This window comes from Magnusiomyces paraingens, assembly GCF_902498895.1.
Source record: "Magnusiomyces paraingens strain CBS 517.90 genome assembly, contig: contig3, whole genome shotgun sequence".
Classification (NCBI taxonomy): domain Eukaryota; kingdom Fungi; phylum Ascomycota; class Dipodascomycetes; order Dipodascales; family Dipodascaceae; genus Magnusiomyces; species Magnusiomyces paraingens.
This window is the reverse complement of record NW_022474069.1, coordinates 2,809,249-2,830,579: the sequence shown is the minus strand read 5'-3', so window position 1 is coordinate 2,830,579 and position 21,331 is coordinate 2,809,249. Positions and strand designations below refer to the sequence as shown.

At 42.7% G+C, this 21,331-nt stretch overlaps 9 protein-coding genes across 9 annotated transcripts; 6 read left to right on the top strand and 3 right to left on the bottom strand.

Annotated features, from left to right (window-relative positions):
• Window positions 1-517: 517 nt before the first annotated feature.
• On the top strand, window positions 518-4,385 carry SAPINGB_P004179 (uncharacterized protein; the record flags this gene model as incomplete). Its single annotated transcript, XM_031998894.1, has 2 exons — window positions 518-869; window positions 991-4,385. 2 exons carry the CDS (start codon window positions 518-520, stop codon window positions 4,383-4,385), a joined length of 3,747 nt encoding a protein of 1,248 aa, XP_031854785.1.
• Window positions 4,386-4,505: 120 nt separating this feature from the next.
• SAPINGB_P004178 (uncharacterized protein) lies at window positions 4,506-6,770 on the bottom strand (the record flags this gene model as incomplete). The annotated part of the gene is made up of 1 exon (XM_031998893.1): window positions 4,506-6,770. One exon carries the CDS (start codon window positions 6,768-6,770, stop codon window positions 4,506-4,508), a length of 2,265 nt encoding a protein of 754 aa, XP_031854784.1.
• A 434-nt stretch (window positions 6,771-7,204) lies between these two features.
• Window positions 7,205-9,222, top strand: SAPINGB_P004177 (uncharacterized protein; the record flags this gene model as incomplete). Its single annotated transcript, XM_031998892.1, has 2 exons — window positions 7,205-7,232; window positions 7,388-9,222. 2 exons carry the CDS (start codon window positions 7,205-7,207, stop codon window positions 9,220-9,222), a joined length of 1,863 nt encoding a protein of 620 aa, XP_031854783.1.
• Window positions 9,223-9,288: 66 nt separating this feature from the next.
• Window positions 9,289-9,902, bottom strand: SAPINGB_P004176 (uncharacterized protein; the record flags this gene model as incomplete). Its single annotated transcript, XM_031998891.1, has 4 exons — window positions 9,289-9,528; window positions 9,585-9,611; window positions 9,660-9,710; window positions 9,759-9,902. 4 exons carry the CDS (start codon window positions 9,900-9,902, stop codon window positions 9,289-9,291), a joined length of 462 nt encoding a protein of 153 aa, XP_031854782.1.
• Window positions 9,903-10,297: 395 nt separating this feature from the next.
• Window positions 10,298-13,605, top strand: SAPINGB_P004175 (uncharacterized protein; the record flags this gene model as incomplete). The annotated part of the gene is made up of 2 exons (XM_031998890.1): window positions 10,298-10,339; window positions 10,387-13,605. The coding sequence occupies 2 exons, from the start codon at window positions 10,298-10,300 to the stop codon at window positions 13,603-13,605; spliced, it is 3,261 nt and encodes a 1,086-aa protein (XP_031854781.1).
• A 140-nt stretch (window positions 13,606-13,745) lies between these two features.
• SAPINGB_P004174 (uncharacterized protein) lies at window positions 13,746-15,172 on the top strand (the record flags this gene model as incomplete). Its single annotated transcript, XM_031998889.1, has 3 exons — window positions 13,746-14,031; window positions 14,223-14,378; window positions 14,460-15,172. The coding sequence occupies 3 exons, from the start codon at window positions 13,746-13,748 to the stop codon at window positions 15,170-15,172; spliced, it is 1,155 nt and encodes a 384-aa protein (XP_031854780.1).
• Window positions 15,173-15,274: 102 nt separating this feature from the next.
• On the bottom strand, window positions 15,275-16,066 carry SAPINGB_P004173 (uncharacterized protein; the record flags this gene model as incomplete). The annotated part of the gene is made up of 1 exon (XM_031998888.1): window positions 15,275-16,066. The coding sequence occupies one exon, from the start codon at window positions 16,064-16,066 to the stop codon at window positions 15,275-15,277; it is 792 nt and encodes a 263-aa protein (XP_031854779.1).
• Window positions 16,067-17,060: 994 nt separating this feature from the next.
• SAPINGB_P004172 (uncharacterized protein) lies at window positions 17,061-17,873 on the top strand (the record flags this gene model as incomplete). The annotated part of the gene is made up of 1 exon (XM_031998887.1): window positions 17,061-17,873. The coding sequence occupies one exon, from the start codon at window positions 17,061-17,063 to the stop codon at window positions 17,871-17,873; it is 813 nt and encodes a 270-aa protein (XP_031854778.1).
• A 534-nt stretch (window positions 17,874-18,407) lies between these two features.
• On the top strand, window positions 18,408-20,006 carry SAPINGB_P004171 (uncharacterized protein; the record flags this gene model as incomplete). The annotated part of the gene is made up of 1 exon (XM_031998886.1): window positions 18,408-20,006. One exon carries the CDS (start codon window positions 18,408-18,410, stop codon window positions 20,004-20,006), a length of 1,599 nt encoding a protein of 532 aa, XP_031854777.1.
• Between the last annotated feature and the right edge of the window lie 1,325 nt (window positions 20,007-21,331).

The following is a 21,331-nucleotide window of genomic DNA, read 5'->3' as shown; positions in this document are numbered from 1 at the left end:
TCACGTGTAAATTAGTCAGCAATGTGTCATGTTATAATATCTAAGATTATCTAAATACCTTAAATGCATGATTTGTCATGTTTATATAATATTGTTGTATCTTCACAGTTATGTTATTATATAATCTTATTTTTAAATTTTCCACAACCTTTTTCTATAAACCCTAACCCTTAAACCCGCCTTTTTTTTTTTTTTTTTTTTATTTATTTAAAAAAAATAAAATAAATAAAATAATATAAAATATAAAAATAAAAATAAAATAAAAAAAAATAAAATAAAAAAAAAATAAAAATAAAAAAAATAAAAAATAAAAAATTAAAACTCTCCTCCTCCTCCTCCTCCTCCTTTTTTTTTTTTTATTTTTTATTTTTTTTTAAAAAAAAAAAAAATCTCTTATCAATATCATCTACACCACCACCAAACTTAACTTAACTCAACTCAACTTCTTTTTAATCAACAACTCAAGTCATTCAAATATTTCCCCCTCTATTCATGGTGTCAATTCTAATCCAATCCAATGGGCTTTCTTAGTTTTATGCCCTCAATTAGGCTCTTTGAGAATCCTCCTTCTCAAGTCCAAAGCACCTCAGCCTCTCCTGATGACCTCCCTACTGCATCGCCAGTCGTAACCTCAGATTCACGAACAGCTTCTTCATCATCCATAGATCACAGACCATCTTCAGTTTCAACTTCTGTCCCTCCATCTCCAGCTACTGCTATTAACTCTTCATCTGCTGCTGCTCTCGGTCCTAGTTACTCGGCCTCTACTTCTACGGGTAGTCAGTACGGATCTTCGGTCATCGGATCCTCCGCCTCCGCATCGTACCCACTTGAATCACCTACCTCACCTTCATCAACCACCTCGGCAAGTAAGTTTTTTTTTTTTTTATTCATCATCATTATCATCAATAATGGTCCTTTCATTTCATGCATTTGATCTAAATGGCAACTAACCTACCTCTTTTTTTTTTTTTTTTTTTTTTTTTTAAGACCGTCTTACAAACTTTCTGCAAGTCCCGGGAGGTGATCTTGCAGAGTCGTCCGCAAGCACCAATTCAAGTATCCGGACAATCATTCATCCGCAGCTCCATCTACAGCAGCAGCAACAGCAGCAACAGCAATACCAACAGTCCTCTCCGGCCACCTCGGGTTTCTCAAAAAATTCCGACCCGCAAGTTGACTCAACACCAAAATATATTAATAGACCAATTCGTTCTTCAATGATTATCGATGATGATGATGATGATACGGATTTTACTAAAAATCCTTCTTCACATCCTCAGTCTCAAGTAACCCACTCAAATCCTATCGTTAAATATAGCTTGAATCTAGACTCTCCAACAATCCCAGCAACTTCCACAATCCCTAAAGTCTCAACAACAAGTAATCCTTCTATACGTCCCATCTCAGCTATTTCAGCTGCTTCTGCCTCCTCAGCTACCTCTAGTCAAGCCACTTTTTCATCTGCAACCCTCAGCTCAAATAACTCATCAAATAATTCCTCTTCCCGTGGATTCTTTTCTAAATTACGCAGAAACATGTCAAGCTCATCTCGCAATAACCCTTCAAGATCTTCAGAAGACCTAGAAGAAAATGATGTTCAATTCAGAGTTCGTGATGAAGGCTGCAATTCTCGAGTCTTTGGCTTTGTTCCAAGCTTCCCTACTCCCCCCAAATATATTTGGGTTCATGCCCATAAGAAGAAAAATAGAGAGTTTACCCGCATGTTTCTGGCTCAGGAACTTGTCACTGAAGATTCCCCCCGACCCAGTAGTGAAGATTCCTTTTCTCAAATTACCTCCGGCTCTTCCTCAGGCCGTTTTGGCCATCGCCGCTCATCTTCAACAGGATCCGGAACAAGTAGCTTAGGTTCAACCCCATCTAAGCAAGCAGACCCAAAACGCCGCGCCATTTGGTGCGCAAAATTCTCTCTCGATGGTAAATACCTCGCAACCGCAGGAAACGACGGCGTAATCCGAGTCTGGAAAGTTCTTTCCGACGTTGCAGATCGTGAAGCATTTGAAAATTCCATCAATGATTTAATGAGCGACGATGAAATTGACCACCTCACCGTCCCTCAATCTCCACTCCTTAACCCTTCAAACGGTCCCGCATCCCAATCTTCAAAACCTTACCGCCGCGGATCCATGCGCATCAGTAACCACAAACCCAAAAAACAAATTGTCTCAGCACCAGTCTTTTCTCCCAAACCATACATTGAATACACAGGCCACATGCAGGGCGTGCTAGACCTGTGCTGGAGTAAAAATAATTTCCTTTTATCCGCTTCCAAAGATAAGACAGTACGCTTATGGCATGTCCAACTCCCCAATTCCATCAAAACTTTTGTTCATAATGACTTTGTCACCTCCATTGCATTCCATCCTTCTGATGATCGCTTCTTTCTTTCCGGTTCCTTAGACTCTAAAGTTCGTCTCTGGTCTATCCCGGAAAATAAGGTCGAGTTTATCCGCGAGGCTCCAGATTATATCATGGCTGTCGCATTTGCCCCCCGTGGTGATACCGTCGTGGCTGGTTGCTTTGGCGGTCAGTGTCTTATTTATGATACTGATAATCTCCGTCGCAGACTCCGCATTCTCGTCCGCTCTACCCACGGGAAAAATTCAAATGGCTCCCGCATCACTGGCATTCAAATCAAAACCATTCCTAAAAGACATGATCCAGGAGCCGCTCTTGGCCAAGTAGATGATGAAACTTATCTTAGTGAAACTAAAATGCTGGTTTCCACTGGTGATTCTAGAATCCGCATGTACAATCTCCACACTGGCTTACTCGAAGCCAAGTTTAAAGGCCACACCACTATTGATGGCCAAATTCACGCCTTTTTTTCAGATACTGGCGATTACATCATTTCAGGAAGCGAAGACCAAAAAACTTACATTTGGCGTACGCGTGGCGGCCATCCAGGCACTAAGAGTAGCCGGGACGAGGAGTCATCCAAAACAAAGGAATCTTACGAATATTTCCACTCAAACAAGGCCCCCGTTACAGTAGCCCTTTTTGCTCCTTCTGCCACAAGAAGTCTTCTCTATAATTCAAGAGACCCCATTTATGATTTGGCCATTCCTCCTCCAATCATCTTGACCCCATCATCTTCCTCTGTAATTGAAGATGGTAGCTTTGAGCACCTTCCTCAAGAACCATCACTTCTTGATCCTGCTACTCTTCAAAAAGTTAGCTCACCCTTGGATGGCAATATCATCATCACTTGTGACGAGCTCGGCATCATCAAGGTGTTCCGTCAAGACTCGGCATATGAGCGTCGCAAACAAGCTTCCGAAACTGCCTCGTTAATTCAAAAGAAACGCATTGGTGGCATTTCTCTTAGTCCCACACAAAGTCGACGCACAATGGCCTCCTTTGACTCTACACCGCCACCGTCAACTTTTTACACTGAAGCCGCTACCGCCCGCCATGCCACACTACCTGCTGTTATTGCCTCCAGTTCCCGCAGCAACTCGCCTATTTCCTTACATGCTGCCCGGTTCTCGGATTTGTCGTCCCAGGACAGTAACAACAACAGCAACAACTTTGTCCGCCCGCAGTATGGCTCCAATACAAGCTTAAGTGCAATGGCCCAATCACAGTCTCTTAACAGACGCTCTTCTCTTAGAAATGATGCCCTTTCACCACCCCCCATTAACCAGCCTGTTTCATCATCATTACACCGGACATCCAGTATTCGTGTAAGAAGTAGTAGCTCGGGACCAGTGTCTTCAGTCAGTTCCAATAATAATGGCATGGCACGATCCATGTCATTTAGTCCCGGCCATGGACCTAACTCGGTTGCAGCTCGGCAGTTGCTTCGGTCCGAAAATGGAACTTCTCCTGTACCTCAATACCATCCAACACTACAACAACAACAACAGCAACAACAGCAACAACAGCAACAACAGCAACAACAGCAACAACAGCAACAACAGCAACAACAGCAACAACAGCAACAGCAACAGCAACAGCTTCATCCTCAAATGAACCAGCGCATGTCGCGTGCCGAGTCACCATCCAGTATCAGTTCTCTCGAGTCCTTTTCACCCCGCCAGTTTATTGCACAAGCTCTTGCAAACTCTGGGCTTTCGGGATACTCGAGCGGTGCAGCATCAAGCAATGCTAGTTCTAATGAGTCTCAGTATATTGCATACGGCGTGCCCACTCCACCTTCTGGGGCTCCTCTACAGCAACAGCGCCCCCCTGGATCCAGAGACTTGTCACCTGCACGGCGACCTGTTGTAGACACTCAAGTAGGACAAGCCACGGACTTTTTGCACTGTCCCAACTGTGCATCACAAGATTTCAAGGTAAGAGCCACACCAAGAGGACCCGCAATGATGTGCACGCAGTGCGGCACTGTAATTAATTCATAGATTTCTTAATTTGTATTATTTTTCTTCTTCTTCTTCTTCTTCTTCTTCTTGTTCTTGTTCTTCTTCTTCTTGTTCTTGTTCTTGTTCTTGTTCTTGTTCTTCTTCTTCTTCTAAAGTCTACTACGTTACTATAATGGCTGGATTTGGTTGGACAACCCCACCGTTACCACTACTACTAGACGCACCGGTATTACCAGCGCCGCCCATTTCATAACCGAGGCTCTCGAGAGCTTCCTCAATCATCTGACTACCCTTAGGATCTAAATTAAGCGCCACGGTAAAGGCCTTGACGGCATCCTCCTTTTCGCCTAGTAGCTTGTACACCTGGCCAAGCAAAAAGAATACACTAGCCTCGTCAGTCGCCAGCGTTGCCAGCACGCGGAGTTCACGCAAGGCCTCATCGAACCGGCGCAGTTTGACCAAGAGCCGCGCGCGCTTGTATCGAGACATTGCGCTGCTGGGTTGCATGGCAGTCGCACGGCTGTACTGTGCAAGCGCATCTTCATTCTGGCCGCGCTTCTCAAGCACCATGCCGATACAGCAAATGAGCACCACATTGATGGGGTTGATGGCTGCTGCGCGTCGGAAATGCACCTCGGCCATGTTGGTATTGCCGAGGCGTAGAAACACCATCCCCAGTCCGTACCACGCATTGTAATGCAGCTTATCAGCCTTGAGAGCCAACCGGTACGAATCTTGCGCGTGTTCGTACGAGTCGTTGGCCACATACTCATGTGCCTGCAACGTGTAAGGGTACGGCGCGCTAGGATCTACTTGCGAGGCTCTTCGAAAACATCTCAAAGCCGCATCAGCCTCGTGTTGCAGTGAGCACGCGTTGCCAATTGCGCACCATGTTTGGTACTTGTTGCGTGCAAAGTTTGACAAGTCGTATGCAAGATGTGATAGCTCATAGTCCTTATGAAGATGCCATAGTAATGTCGAGTAGTAGTCCATGTCCTCTATGCGGAACCGGTCTGTAACCCTTAGTGCCTCAAAATATTCAAGCGACTTTGCATACTCGACCTTTTCAAAATGAATTCGTGCATACTTTGCCAAGGCCCAAGGTGTTTGTTTTTGAGATTCAGGGAAATCTTGTAAAATAGTTAGTGCAGTTGTACAGTCATATTTGCAAAAGTGTAAGCATGCCTTGGCAAATAGGGTATAAAGATTAATAATAAATACAAGTGCGTCTTCGCTTGTTTGGTCTTCGGTGGTATTTTTAGTTTGTTTGGTTGATGATCTGCTTTTGAGTCCTGGAACTGTTGTAGGTGGGCCCATTGCAAAAGTTGGTTTGGAAGAAGTGGAGACATTTCCATTGGAGCTCACTCCAAACCGTGACGATGATGATGATAATGATGATGATGATGCTGAAATGTTTTTCTTGGCAACTTCGGCTGCCTGGCGCGTGCTTCTGCGTGGCGCAAATTCTGTTGAAGAATTCATTGCTGATGATGATGAAAGAGAAAGAGATGCTGGTCCGCCTTGGGGTGCTCGCGCGCCACGTCTAATGGGTGCATTTTGTAGTGCTCTGGCTGCAGATGCGCGCGAGTCTGTAGGCGTTGTAAATGCTGGGTCTGAGGTATCCTTCATTGGGGTGACAATAGGAGTTGAGCCTGAGCCAAAGAGAAACTTTGGAGCCGGGGTACCCCCCATAGCTGGAGTTGTTGGCTGTTGTTTTTGTCTAGTTCTAGTTGTTGGACGGCCAATAAATGTGCTAGGGTTGAAGTTGAATGAGTCCGACTGTTTGCCAAAGGAAAATGGAGTTGATGTTGTTGCCTTTTCCGGTGATGCTGGCGGGTCTTCTTCTGCGGGTTTAGGCAACACATCTTGTGTTATGCTATTGTAAATGGATGAAACTTGCAAGTCAACGCCATAGTGGCAGAGTGCCTCAACGGCCTCCCAAATGAACGGATCAAGACGTAATGCAAATGCAAAGCTGCGAATAGCCTTGACGTCCGATTCAACTGCACGATAAAGTTTGCCGAGAAGCGTGTGAATCATGGCAGCTGTGGGGAGAACAAGACGCGTGCTTGTTGAAGAAAGCGAACTTGTGGGTACGTTTTCCCATAGCGATGTGCTTTTTTCTAATGCAAAAATGGCCTTTGAGTATTCTTTAAGCTCAAAACATGAAAGAGAATAAATGTAGAGACACCCCAGATGCGAAGAGTTGTTAATGGAGCTTGTATAAAAACTGGCTGCCTTGTTGTATTCCTGTGCACGGTAGTGAACAAGGGAAACAAGGTGGGCTGTATCTGGGGACGTGCCATCCATTCCGTAAAGACGCTCTGCCGTGAACAGTGCTGTAGGCAACAAATTTTGATCCAGGGCATGCCAGATGGTGTTTTTTAGACACTCAATGGCAAGCGGATTGGGTTCCTGGTCCATTTGGGGAAGGTTTGCCTTGTTGTTTGTTTGTTGTATGAAGATAGAGAGAGATTGGAAGTTTGGTGGTAAATAAATGGCAAGGAAAAAAATAATAAATAATAAATAATAAATTAAATAATACCTTTGTATATATAAAAAAAAAAAAAGAAAGTAAATAAACTGACTAATCATTAGTAATTAATATTAAATATTTACCGGGTATCTTATAATATTTTTACCTGGTAAGTAATTAATGGTAATATCCCTTTCATCTGTTAATTCTATATATATTTATTATATGGCCCACCCTCTCCCCCCTTTTGGTCCAACAAAACAGCCACCAAAACCCTTAATGCCTTGATTTTCTTTTTTTTTTTTTTTTTTTTTTTTTTTTCCTTTTCCAATCTTAAATAAAACATCCCTTTTATATCCTCCCAGCTTGCTCACTTTCTTCAATGGCTATAAGGCCAAGTCTCAACAATGGTCTATAACATTCTTCTTCTGCTTCTCACGTCTCTGGCGCAAATCCATGCCTTCTACATTCCAGGTGGGTTCTCAGCTACTCCCTCCCTCCTACCCTCTCGTGGTGTCTCCTACATCTCCTACTAACTGTTGTTTTTTTTTTTGTAACTAACTAGGTTGGTCAATCAAATCCTACAAGGACCATGAAAAAGTCCCATTGTATCTCAATAAAGTCTCGTCAGGTCACTCTACCCTCCCATATTCTTATGACCGACTCAAATTCACATGCCCATCATCAAACGCCAAAAACCACGTGGGTCTCAATCTCGGCGAAGTTCTTCGTGGAGACCGCATCTTCATGTCCGACTACAACATTGAAATGCTCCAAGACTCAGCCTGTAACGAACTTTGCACAAAGACCTTAGGTCCCGATGAAATTAAGCAGGCTCAATCTCTCATCATGCAAGACTACCAGTCTGAGTGGATCATTGACAACCTTCCTGGTGCCACCTCTTTTGTGTCACTAGATCGCAGCACACGTTATTACTCTGCTGGATTCCCCTTGGGATACTTTGACGAAAAAACAAAAACTTCATATCTTTACAATCATTTTATTCTTTTGATTCGTTACCGCCGCGCACCTAAGAATCCCGACGAGTACGTTGTAGTTGCCTTTGAAGTTTACCCCAAGTCGGTAGCTGCCAACTCACCTGAAAAATGTCCAGGAAACAAGGACAAGTTTGCACCATTAGTCCTGGACTCGGCTGCTGAATCTATTACCGTTCCTTATACCTACACTGTTTATTTCAAGGAGGATGAGTCCATTGAGTGGGAGTCACGTTGGAACAAGTACTTGTCTTACATGGATGACACGTCACACATTCACTGGTTGTCATTAGTCAACTCTCTTATCATTGCAACTCTACTTGCCACGTTTGTTGCCATCATTGTGATTCGCACTCTCAATAGAGATATTACCAATTACAACAAGCGTGCAGATAACGATCTTGAAGACAGTGTTATTGTTGGAGATAGCAAGGATGTTGAGTACTCTGGCTGGAAGCTTGTGTTTGCCGATGTTTTTAGACCGCCCATCAATTCTTCTCTCTTTGCTTCTTTGATTGGATCAGGCATGCAGTTTTTCGTCATGACCGTTACTGTTGTTGGATTCTCGTGTCTGGGTGTTTTGAACCCCAGTTACCGTGGTGGTTTGCTCTCCTATGCACTTTTCCTCTTTGCCTTTTCAGGTGTCTTTTCAGGCTACGTTGCTGAACGCATTAGCAAAAACTTTGGCAGTGAGCGATGGGGCAAAATCGCCATTTTGACTGCTCTTGTTGTCCCTGGTGCTTTTATGTTGCTTGTTATTATTCTCAACTTTTTCGTCTGGTCGCAAAGTTCCTCGTCTGCCCTACCTTTTGGCACATTGTTGGCACTCATGTGCATCTGGGCCTTTATTTCATGTCCTCTTGTGCTTTCGGGTGCCTTTTTGGGCAACAGAGTCAAGCGTACCCCAGTTCCTGTGGAACCCACGGCTATCCCACGTCAAATCCCGCGCCAGCCGCGGTATAAGGGTCTGGTGTTTTCTGCACTTTTGGGTGGACTGCTGCCATTTGCCGTTATTTTTGTCGAGCTACGATTTGTACTTATGAGTGTTTGGCAAAAGTCGACGTACTACTACATGTACGGGTTTCTTGCACTTGTGTTTGGAGTGCTAGTTGCAACTGTCATGGAAATGTCAATTGTTGTCACATACTTCCAGCTCAGCTCGGAGGACTACCGCTGGTATTGGAAGTCCTTTATTGTGGGTACAGGTTCAGCATGGTGGATCATGCTCTACTCAGTGTACTATTACGTGGTTCACCTCAACATTGACGGCTTTATTGCGTCACTCATGTATTTTGCCTACACTTTTATGGGGTGTGTGGTTTACGGTCTTATTACCGGGTCCATTGGGTTTTTGGCCTCTTATTTTTTTGTTTTCCGGATCTACAGTGCCATCAAGGCTGATTAAAAAAAAAATATATATATATATATAAAAAAAAAGAGACAAAAAATTAATAAAATACATAAATAATAATTAAAATCTGGTTGCATTAGTAGGGCCAGTTGGCGCGCTTTGAGGGGCTTTGTTATAATTGTTACCCCTGTTGTTATTATTGCGGTAGTTGTTATTGTTGTTTCGGTCATTGTAGTTTCTTCCACGGTTGCCTCTGCCGCCAGAGCCCCATTGGTTTCTATTGTTGTTGTTATTCTGGAACCGGTTGCGGTTATTTTCCATGCGGTGTTGTTGCTGGTTTTCCTTGATTTGGTCGAGAAGCTAAACAAGTTAAAGTTAGAATGGATTTTTGGAATAGACTTGGTATTATGACTTACAATATCGGGTACTTGCAGGTATTTGATCTAGAGAGTTAGAAAGGGTTTGCAATTTAAAAATTAGTAGTAACTTACAAAACTACCCTTGACGTAGCATTCAGGGAGCTTCTTAAACTCTGTGCCTTCCTATAAATTGTTAGTCTTGGAAAAAGTCATTATCGCGTTTTGGCATACCTTGTTTGTCAGAACCACGTCCTTGAGTGTAATGTTCATCCAGGTATCACATGCAACCAGGTTTCCGTTAAGAGTAGCACCTGATTTAAGTTCGACCAGTGTAGGTCCGTTAGAAGCAGCTTTTAGGAGTCCGAGAGGAAGCATTTTTTGTGTGGTGTGTGGATATTTTTATTTTTTTTTTTTACAAAAGTGGGTTTAGAAAGTCCTAGTTGGTGATAGTGAAGATGTAAAAATTTATGGAGGTTTCACCAGAAAATTAAAAAAAAATTCCATAAAAATCACGTGCGCCTTATATAATTTTGGCATTTTTTTTTTTTTTTCTCTCTTCCCACCATTTAAGCTGGAAATTCCTGCGACTAGTTCCTGCCAAAGACTTTTTTCTAAGAGAACTCTCTCAAAATCTATTTTTTTTTTTAAAAAAAGTTTGTATTTTAAATTCATGCTGTAAAATGGGCTTGTTGTAATACCTTCCAAACCCTTTTTTTTTTTTATGTTTGGCCCTACCCTTCTTTTCTAACACCCTTTTCCTTATAGCTTAGATGAACCACGTCCCTCAAGTGTGTCAAGCCACCTACTCGGGCGTAAGTCAGGATTTTTCTCCTACCATCTCTTCTTTCTAACTTTCCAGGTTCCGGTGTATGAGTACTCTTTGCCAACGGTCGCAGTAATGCGCCGCAAGCACGATGGCTGGGTCAATGCAACACACATCCTTAAGGTGGCCAACTTTGATAAGCCCCAGCGCACGCGTATCCTTGAAAAAGAGGTCCAAAAAAACACCCACGAGAAGATCCAGGGTGGATATGGACGTTACCAAGGTACATGGGTCCCCATTGAGATTGCACGTCAGATTGCTACCCAATACCATGTTTCTGATGTTCTCGAACCTCTTTTTTCCTTCACTGAAAGTGAAAACTCTCCACCACCATTCACCAAAAACGTTATGGGCCCCAAGGGTGGACGAACAAGAGGCACGTCAAGCACTTCTGGAGGGTTTGGAGGCAAAGGCCGCAAGTCAAGGTCTGCTCCAGCACCGCAACAACAACAACAACCACCTCCTCCTCCTCCTCCTCCAGTTGTGGCTAGTACTACCTCGTCACGGCCACGGTCAGCTGCCACCTCGGAAGCTTCGTCCAGAGCCAACTCTGTAGCCTCAACTTCAATGCCTGCAGTTGCAACTGCGTCTTCTTCGGTTGCTTCGTTGGTCAGTGCTGGCTCTGAAAATGCTCCACCACCTGCCTCTGCAGCTTTGGCAGCAACTGCTTCTGCGGCAGCCAATGCCGCGGCTGCGGCTGCATCTCTGCTCCCCATGAAGCGTGGCCGTGGCCGGCCCAAAGGTGTACCCAACAAACCCAAAAATAGCCACCACTCAAATAGCACGGCAGCTTCGTCGGCACCCTCATCTAGCGCTGCGAGCTTGGCCTCACCGGCACAAAGCCATGCAGCACAGGCGGCAGCAGCGGCAGCGGCAGCAGCCCTAGCTTCGGCCTCTGCTCATCGCGCTGCGTCGTCTGAATACCCTCCATCCTCTAAAAAACAGAGAATTGGCGACTCATGGATTCACTCCCCCAAAGACGCGTCGCAAACTCCTCTGCGCCAGGTGGACCCTGAGAATTCGCTTTCGTCTAGGTCAGCATCCCCTTCAGATTTCTACTCGGATGATGACTCCTCGTCGCACCACCATAGCCATCATCGGCACCTGCAAAACTCTGTGCTGGGCCGGCCCAGCCCTCGACACGACCCACGTGGGCCTCAGGAAATTACCGACACGCCTAGCTTCTCGCAACAGCACCGGCAACAGAGCGTTGGCGAGACTTCGCTACGATCACCAAGCACAAACAATTTGCTAGGGAATACTAGTATTCAGCCATCACCAGCCCCAGTGTCAGCCAACACGTCGATGAGTGATGCTGGAATGGCTAACTCGCTTGTGTATGGCAATGAAGCTGCTGCAGCGCAATATTCGACGCGTTTGTTGGACTATTTTATTGCGCCAGACAGTGACGAGGTCCCCGATTCGCTGGTGCACCCGCCTGATGGATTGGATATTAATCATGTGATTGACGATGAGGGCCATACTGTTTTTCATTGGGCATGCTCCATGGGTAAGCTCAAAATTGTGGAGGCCCTTTTGCGGGCAGGTGCTAATAAAAGTGCGGTGAATCTTCAAGGCCAAACGCCATTGATGAGATCCATCATGTTTACTAATAACTTTGAGCTGCGGACGTTTTCCAAGATTGTTGGATTGTTAATTGACACGATCTTTTTGCAAGATAATTCGCAGCGCACGGTGCTGCATCATATTGCGGACTCGACGCTATATAAAACAAAGCGGTCTGCAGCCAAGTATTATAATGAGATGATTTTGGCCAAGCTTGCTGAACGTGAGACGCGTGATAGCCTGGCTAACTTTATCAATAAGCAGGATTCTGCTGGGGATACTGCATTGCACATTGCTGCGCGTAACCGGTCGCGTAAGTGCGTAAGAGAACTTAAAACGTATGGAGCTTCGACGACGATTATGAATAGGAGTGGGCGCACACCTCAGGATTATATTGATGAGTATGGTGTAAGTCGGAAAAAGCAGCAGCAACAGCAACAGCAGCAGCAGCAGCAGCAGCAACAGCAACAGCAACAGCAACAACAACCACAGTCACAGTCACAGCCACAGTCACAGCCACAGTCACAGCCACAGCCACTACCACAATCACAACCTCAACCTCAACCTCAACCTCAACCTCAACCTCAACCTCAACCTCAACCTCAACCTCAACCTCAATCACAACCTCAAACTCAACTTCAACAACAGGTGCAACAACAGGTGCAACAACAGGTGCAACAACCCCAACAAGTGGCTCCACCCGCTACAGCTGCAACCCCCCGGTTCTACTCTGGAACCATGGGCCCTACAAGTACACCGTACCAAGACCGACCGGTGGATGAAAGCACACCTGGGTTCCATGGGTCATCTATTGCACGAAATAACGGAGACTTGTCGTCTGTGCGGTCTTCGACAAACGGGCGATTCAGCATAAGTAGTACGCCTATGGCTCCTCCACGGTACCAAGATGTATCTACGCCAGTGGGTGATACTTCAATGAGTGTAGCTGGAGGGCCAGGGAATACGACATTTGATGGGCTTGGTCCGATTTCGACGTCGTCGCCTGCAGAGCATGTGGTGAAGAAAAGTTCTAATGTGGGTATCGAGGAATATAAGTTTAGCACGACTGCGCAGAGCGTTTTAGACAAGAGTGTGCCTGGGTTTCAAGCGGAGCTGCGGAAACTGGCCAAAGTGTACGATGCCGAGCTTGAGAACAAGAAGAACGATGCACAGCAAGTGCAGACGCTGTGCGAGAACATTGAGAAGGATATTGCGGTGCAGGAGGTGTCTGTGCGGGCAGAGATTGCACGTATGGACGATGGCGCTGGGAACGTTGTTGAGCGAGTAGAGGAGAGGCTGAAGCAGGTCAAGGCGACGGTAGAGATGCGGGTTGTGCAGCTGGGGAAGCTTCTTGAACGGTCGCAGGCCCGGGATTTGGCTGGGATGGTTCAGCAAGAGGAAGCTCATAGTGCTGGAGAGATCCATGCGGAGATTGGAGGGGGTGGGAGCATAGACGAAGAGCAGGTTGACTTAGTGCTGGAGCTTGTAGGGCTTCAACGGCGGCGGCAGCGGTATGTGGCAGAGATTGTGGGACTGTGGGCATCAGCTGGAGTTGAGATGAAGATGAACAAGTACCGAAGATTGATTTCACTTTCGTGTGGAGTCAAAGCCGAGGAGATCAACGAGGAGCTGTTGAGTGGGATTGAGCAGGCGCTTGCCGAGTCGCAAGAAGATGGGCGGTCAAGTTGAGGGATGTGTGGGGGGTGTTGTTGGCACGTGATTTGTAGATATATATATAAGGGATGTTTTCATCAATTGGAAAAAAAAAAACCCCCAATTTGGCCTTTTTTACTTTTTTTTTTCCTCCTCATCAAATCACAACAATCAAAATGAAATTCTTTAAAAAGAGCTATATTGGAGTAATCTTTTGTCTACTGGCTACAGTTGACGCCAATATTATTGTAAAGCTATCATCGTCGAGTACAATTGGGTCTTTTTTCCATCGGTATCCTCAGATTATGCGGCATGTGGGGCAGGTATATTCGTTTGGAGACTTTATTGGGTTTTCAGGGAACTTCAACTTGAATGTGATTCGTGCACTACAACACAATCCGTTTGTGAAGAGTATTGTTCCGGATACTCAAGTGATGACTACGGAAGAAATGGAACTGCGGGGTGCTGATGGAGAAGAAGAAGAGGTGGTTGTGTTGGAGGTACAAAGAAATGCGCCGAGGCATTTGGCGCGGATCCAACAAAGACAGAGGCTTCAAGTGACTGGTAGAAGATGAAAAAGAAGAAGAAGAAGATGTGATTAATGAATGATTTACTAACGTATTTTTTCTTTTTTTTTAATGAGTTTTTTCTAGATAAGTTTACGTACGAGTATTTTGGAATACCAAAAGAATTGGTGGACGTTTATGTTGTGGACACTGGTGTGCGTAAAGACCACCCACAACTTGAGGGCCGGGTTACTTTTCAAAAGGACTTTACAGGTGAAGGCATTGGTGATACCAATGGACACGGTAGGTTTTTAAAAAAAAATGAAAATGAAAAAAAGGAAAGAATTCTTGGTACAAGTCTAACTATCAATTTTTTTTTTTTAGGAACTCATGTTGCTGGACTGGTGGGCTCACACAGATACGGTGTGTTTAAACAAGCCCGGTTCATTGACCTTAAGGTATTACAGGGGACCGGCGTGGGAAACTTGTCAACAGTTATTGCAGGGATAGACTATGCAGTGAACCACCGGATGGGGACCCGGCACAAAGCGGTTGCCAACTTGAGTGTAGGAGCCACTTATAATGTGGTTTTGAATGACGCTGTGAATGCAGCCGTTGAATCTGGGCTGCTTGTTGTTGTGGCTGCTGGGAACGCCAATAGTGCAGCGTGCAACTATTCACCAGCAAGTGCGAGCCGGGTAGTGACAGTAGGAGCTGTTGATGATCGGTACGATGCGGTGGCGTCATTTAGTAATTGGGGCCGGTGCGTTGACATTTTTGCAAGCGGGGTGTATGTGGTGAGTTTGTCGCCGCACCAAGAATCTCCCACCATGGCACTTTCAGGGACTTCCATGTCTGCACCGATAGTTGCTGGGATTATGGCTCAGTTTATGGCTCAAGGAGATGGACCGGAGGAAGCAATTGAGAGACTGTTGAGTCGGGGGACGCATGGAGCTATTCCTCGGTCGTCCTTGTTTTTGAGACCAAGAACCATTAACTTGTTGGCGTATAATAGAGAACCTGATGAAGAAGTTGGGGGAGGAGCTGGAGAAGATGAAGAGGGAGAGGATGATGGAGATGATGAAGATTATGAATGAGATGGGTAGAAGAAACTCAGATGGATGAATGGTATTATTAGTATTAGCATATAAAGTAAATTATTTAAAAAAAGGAAAAAAAAAGGAAAAAAAAAAGGAAATTCAATTATCATCATCGTCATCACTACTGATGATATCATCTTCTTCGAAAAAGACACCTGAAGACACGGATTTAGGAGATTCTTGTTTCTTTACCGGACTAGGTGTTTTGTTATCAGCTTCTGGTTGATGGGTGGAGACTGCGGCCAGCGTAGACTCCTTGATTGCAGCAGTAGCAGATTCGACATCATCCTGAAAGTCAGGGTCGACAAGAGCTCTTCGAGAGGCGTTTATATTATCTGCTCTTTTAATTTTTTCTTGCGCCTTTTCCTTTTTGGCAGCCACAGCTTCCTGACGTTTTTTATCACGCAAGTCCAGGTACGCTGCCAGTTCCTTTGCCTGTCTAAAAGACTTGTACCTACGTCCATCAAGTGTTTTAAAGTTATCATTAAGCGTAGGGTCTGGCCCATTACCACTACCCGAACCAGTGCCCTTGTGTCGTCGTCGCTTGGACATCTTGCCACCTTGGGCCTTGAGCATAGTACCAAACCCACCTTTGCCACCACGCAGGCGCACGTTGATGCGCACACGTACTAGAGTTGTGTCATTACATGTGTCAAAACATGTGGAGGGTTGGATTGGTTTTCCAGAAGAGTAAGACCAGTAGTATTGGGATGGGTGAAGGGATTCTGGAAGAAGAGAGTGAGAAAGTGTGGAAAGCAGGGAAAGAAGAGGTTGCTGTTTTTCAGAAGAGTTAAAAGTGAAGATTCGGGATTTAGAAGAAGAAGAAGAGAAAGAGGAAGAGTTTTCCGGGCCGAGTAACACGGGCGACTTATCGATTATTAGAGTGTGCATTATGGTGGTGGTGATTTTAGTTGAAAATTAAAAATCAGAAAAAAAAAAAAAAAAAAAATTATTGGGAAGGTTTTAAGAAATAATTTGTTTATGGGTGTTAAATTTAAAGTGTATATATTTCATAACCTAATTACTAATATATTATATAATAATGATTTAAACTAAACCTTACCTAAGGCTAGGTTTATAAGCCAAGCCAAGCCAACAAAAAAAAAAAAAAATACCAGCCGTTTCTTCACCAAAGGAGGAGGTTTTTTAAATTGTTTTTTATTTATTTATTTAAAGTTAATATAATTCTGAAGGGGTCTTTTATGGAAGGGTCTTTTGAAAGAGATATCTCCTCTTTTATTAAAATAAAAAAAAAAAAAAAAGAAATGGAGTTAAGGAAAAAGGAGGCTTATTGAAACTTTGAAAATACGCGTTTATTAATAAATAACATTTTAAGATTAAGAAAAATAAAAAAATAAACAAAACTTTTTTTTTTCCCCTCCAAATGACGTTTGCCTGTTGACGTTGCCTTTTCATTTTTAAACGTAGAAGTCATTATTTATTTATTTTTGCTATTAAGCCCTGATTTGAATACCAGAATTAAATTAAATTAAATTAAATTAAATTTAATTGAATTGAATTTAATTGAATACCAGATTTAAACTAAGTTAAACTGAATTAAATTTAATTTAATTGAATTCATACTACACACACACACACACAAAAAAAAAAACGTTTAATTACATAATATATGACTAACAAAATAATAGATTAAACGGCTGTGCTTGACACACGTGATATAAAAATATTTGTAAGCCCACGTGATATTTGCAAAATTTTTTTTTTTTTTTTTTTTTTTTTTCTTCTTTCAACAGTAGCAGCCTGGCAAGTCTTCAATTTGCCCATAAAACTTTTCAAATCATTCGAAATTTTCAAAATCAAAACCTTTACACTATTCTAATAGTAATAGTAATAATATTAATAATAAAAATAATAATACTAAATAATGTCGCGACCAGAGTTCACGGCTCCTCCTGAAATCTTCTACAATGAAGATGAAAGTAGAAAGTATACACAGTCAAACCGTGTCCAGCAAATCCAAGCTACCATGACTCTGCGTGCCTTGGAACTCCTCAACCTCCCCCCACACCAACTAATTCTTGACATAGGATGCGGATCCGGCTTATCTGGTGAGATTCTCACCGAAGAAGGTCCGCACGAGTGGATCGGGATGGATATTTCAGCATCGATGCTGGCGAATGCGCTCGACAGAGAAGTTGCTGGCGACTTGTTTCTCGCAGATATGGGTGCTGGTGTGCCCTTCCGAGCAGGTGTGTTTGACGCAGCAGTGAGCATCAGTGCCATCCAGTGGTTATGTAATGCTGACCGTGCAGATGCAGAACCTAAGCGTCGTTTGGCAGCATTTTTCGGGACTCTTTTCGCAGCTCTGAAGCGTGGTGGGAAAGTGTGTTGTCAGTTTTATCCTACATCTCAAAAGCAAACAGATGCCATTCTTTCCGCAGCAAAGACTGCTGGGTTTGGTGGTGGATTGGTAGTTGATGATCCGGAGTCTAAGAAAAATACAAAGTATTACTTGGTGCTAACTGCCGGACAGGTGGAAAATGAGGCCGAGCAGATTAATCTTGCTGGTGTGACGATGGATGAGGCCGTAAGACGGTCAAAGAAAAACGGTAGTGGGAAGAATGGCGAGACCCGGAAAGATTACATTAAGCGCAAGAAGGAACTACAGAAGTTACGTGGCAAGGTTGTCAAAGAAGACAGTCGGTACTCGGGACGCAAGCGTCGGCCACGGTTCTAAACGAGTGGACAAAATTTTATATATAAATTTATATATAAAAAAAATAAAAATTTGCATTTTTGGTAATATAAAATTTATATATTTATATATAGGAAGACTTTATATTTTTATATAAATTTTTATAGGGGGGGGTAAAAGAAAGTGGGTTATTTACGTAACTGCTTACGTATTGAAATTGAAATTTGCGTGTTTCTGTGTGAATTTTTTTTTTTTTTTTTTTTTTTTTTTTTTTTTTTAAAACGCGTTTGTTTGCAGCAGCCTTATGGGCAATCCAACCAGCTATTTTTAGCACCCAACCAGAAAATTTCAAAATGGATATAAAAGGGGGCCGCAATCCGCGACTTTTTTTTTTTTTTTTTTTACAACCTTTTTGGACCCTCTCCTTTTTATTTTTTTTTTATTATTCCCTTTTTTTTATATATATATATATATATAATATACAAATCCATCTAGAATTATAGATTATAAACAGTCATACACTCATACAATTCTATAAAATATACATCTATATATATATATACCCCTTAGTACACAATGAAACTTTCATACTTCATCGCCGGATTGATCCCGGCAGTTGCTCTTGCCGATAGCATCTCCTGCGACGCAAACAATAAGTGCCCGGAAGATTCGCCATGCTGCTCCCAATACGGTGTTTGCGGTACCGGTGCGTACTGTCTCGCAGCTTGTGACCCGCGATTCTCTTACAACATCTCAGCTTGCATGCCCTTACCCGTGTGCCAATCCAAGGATATTACCTTCACTTCTATTGACAATATTATTGACCAAAGCAAGTACCTCGGTGATGCTTCATCCTACGACTTTGTCACTAATGGTGACGTGCTTTCCTACAATGAAAATGTGCTTCTGACAATGGCCAATGGCTCCTACGGTACCGTTTTGTCATCGACTCGTGCCGTTTGGTACGGTAAGGTTTCCGCCACTCTTAAGACCTCTCGTACTCAAGGTGTTGTTTCTGCCTTTATTCTCATGTCTCCAGTCAAGGACGAAATCGATTATGAATTCATTGGCTCCTACCTCGAATCGGCCCAAACTAATTTTTACTGGCAGGGTGACCTCAATTATACAAACTCTCGCAACGTTTCACTTTCTGACACTTTTGAAAATTACCACACTTATACCGTTGATTGGACTGAAGACTCTATTACTTGGGCCGTCGATGGACAAACTGCTCGTACTCTTTACAAGGCTGATACTTATAACGCTACCTCTGGTGTTTACGAGTTCCCCCAAACCCCCTCTATCATTCAGATTTCCATTTGGCCCGGTGGCTCCAGCTTGAACCCCCAGGGTACTGTTGATTGGGCTGGTGGTTCCATTGACTGGAACGCTGCCGATATCCAGGACCCTGGTTACTTTTACGTTACTCTTAAGGATGTCTCCATTTCATGTTACGATGCTCCTTCTAACACTTCTTCCACCGGCAGTAACTCTTACAAGTACATTGACGTTGAGGGTCTTGAATCCAGCATTCAATTGTCAAGCGATGGCACTGTTCTTGGCTCCTTCGAGGCTGTTGGTTTTGATGTTAACAAGGGTTCCGACTCTAACCTTGAAAGTGTTTCCGGTTCAGTCCCCACTGGCGTTGCTGCTGGTTCTAACCAGAACCGTTCTGGTGACAGCAGCACTGAATCCGTTGCTGATGCTTCTGTTGTTTCCATTTCTTCTAGCACCTCCACTTCCACTTCATCTGAGTCTTTGGCTGATGCCACTGGCTCTGCTGCCAAAACCTCTTCCAAGTCTACTTCTTCTGCTGCTTCTTCTTCTTCTGAGTCTCTTGCTGAGGCCACTGGTTCTGCTGTCAAGACTTCTTCCTCTTCTGCTTCTTCTTCAGCCTCAGCCTCAGCCTCAGATTCAGCCTCTGCTTCAGATTCTTCTTCTTCTTCTGCTAAGGCTACCACTACTGGTGCTGCTTCTTCCTCTTCTTCTCCCTCTTCTACAGGCGCTGCTGAGTCCTCCTCTGCTGCTGCCACCACCACTGCCAACCAGGGCTTTGACCAGGGTAGCAGCACCACAACTACTTCTACAGCTGCCACCGGTGCCGGCTCCAAGCTTGTGGCATCATCTTTCTTGGGTCTTGCTGGTTTTGTTGTCATTGCCATGCTGACTGCTTAAGAGATAGATAGAATGAAGAGATTTTCAACTATGTTGTACAATGTCTACTTTTTTATCCCTCTTTGTATATTTTAATTTTATCCTTTCCCCCCCACCCCCTCTCACCCTTTCTCTTCTTCTCTCCTTAGTTGCACACGTTTTTTTTTCTTCTTCTTTTTGAGTTTTATAGAGATTTATAACTTATTTTTTTAATATATATTTTTACAAAAAAAATCAAAAACAAAAATTGTAAATGTATTAATTTTTTTTCTCTATATATATATATAAACTCTTTTAAAAGAGTTCAAGAAGTCTAATTGAATTTTTTTTTATTATTTCATGTGCCATGTGTATGAGAAAGAAAAAAAAAACAAAAGATTATTTTTAAAGTCTTTGCGCGTAGATTCATCGGAATGTAAACAAGAATAATTCCTCTTAACTAGGCTTAGACTCAAATATTTTAAATAAACCCCGCTAAGCCCATTAAAAATAAATAAATAAATAAATATATATATATAAATATATATTAAATGTTCTTTTACTCAGATCATTTTTGTTTTTTTTTTTTTTTATTTTTATTTTGCGGGGGAGAGAGAGAAAGAGAAAAAAAATAGAGCGAAACATGATAATAATATGAATGGTTTTTTTTTTTTAGTTTTTAGTTTTTAGTTTTTTCTTTTTTCTTTTTTTAGTTGTTTTTTTATAGAAAATAAAAGTTAATGATTTCATTATTTCATCATAGCTTCTTCTTTTTTTTTTTTTTTTTTTTTTCTTTCAAAAAAAATTTATAGTTTCTAGCATTCAAAGTTTTTTTTTTTATAGTAAGTTTTGGAGAGATTTTGTTTTGCATAATATATGTCTATAATCATCATCAACATTGTTCCTCCCTTTTCCCCTTATAATTATAATCCATTTGTTTGACCAATTCTTTTTTTTTTTAATAGCAAAAATGATTTCATTTTATTCATAAAAAAAAAATAACATCATTATTATTCTTTAAAGTGTAATATTCGAAAGGAGTATTTTAAATTTTTTTTTTTTGAGAGATTCCTTTAAAAAGAATATCACCATATCACCTATATTTATATCTTGGCTACTTTTAGTACAACAAACTTTTCTTTCCTTCTTTACTCTTTGTTGTTATTGAATGTACGCATCACACATATTATATAGCTATAAATATATATATATTCATGAATATCAAACGCGCGATTTTTTTTTCTTTTCTCTTTCTCTCCCAAATCAGGAAACAGAACATCTATTTTAGGGTAGTAAGTAGCTATTAAAAGTCGCCCAGCATTTATTTATATATTTAGGTCTTATGGGGGGGGGGAAGAGAGAGAGAG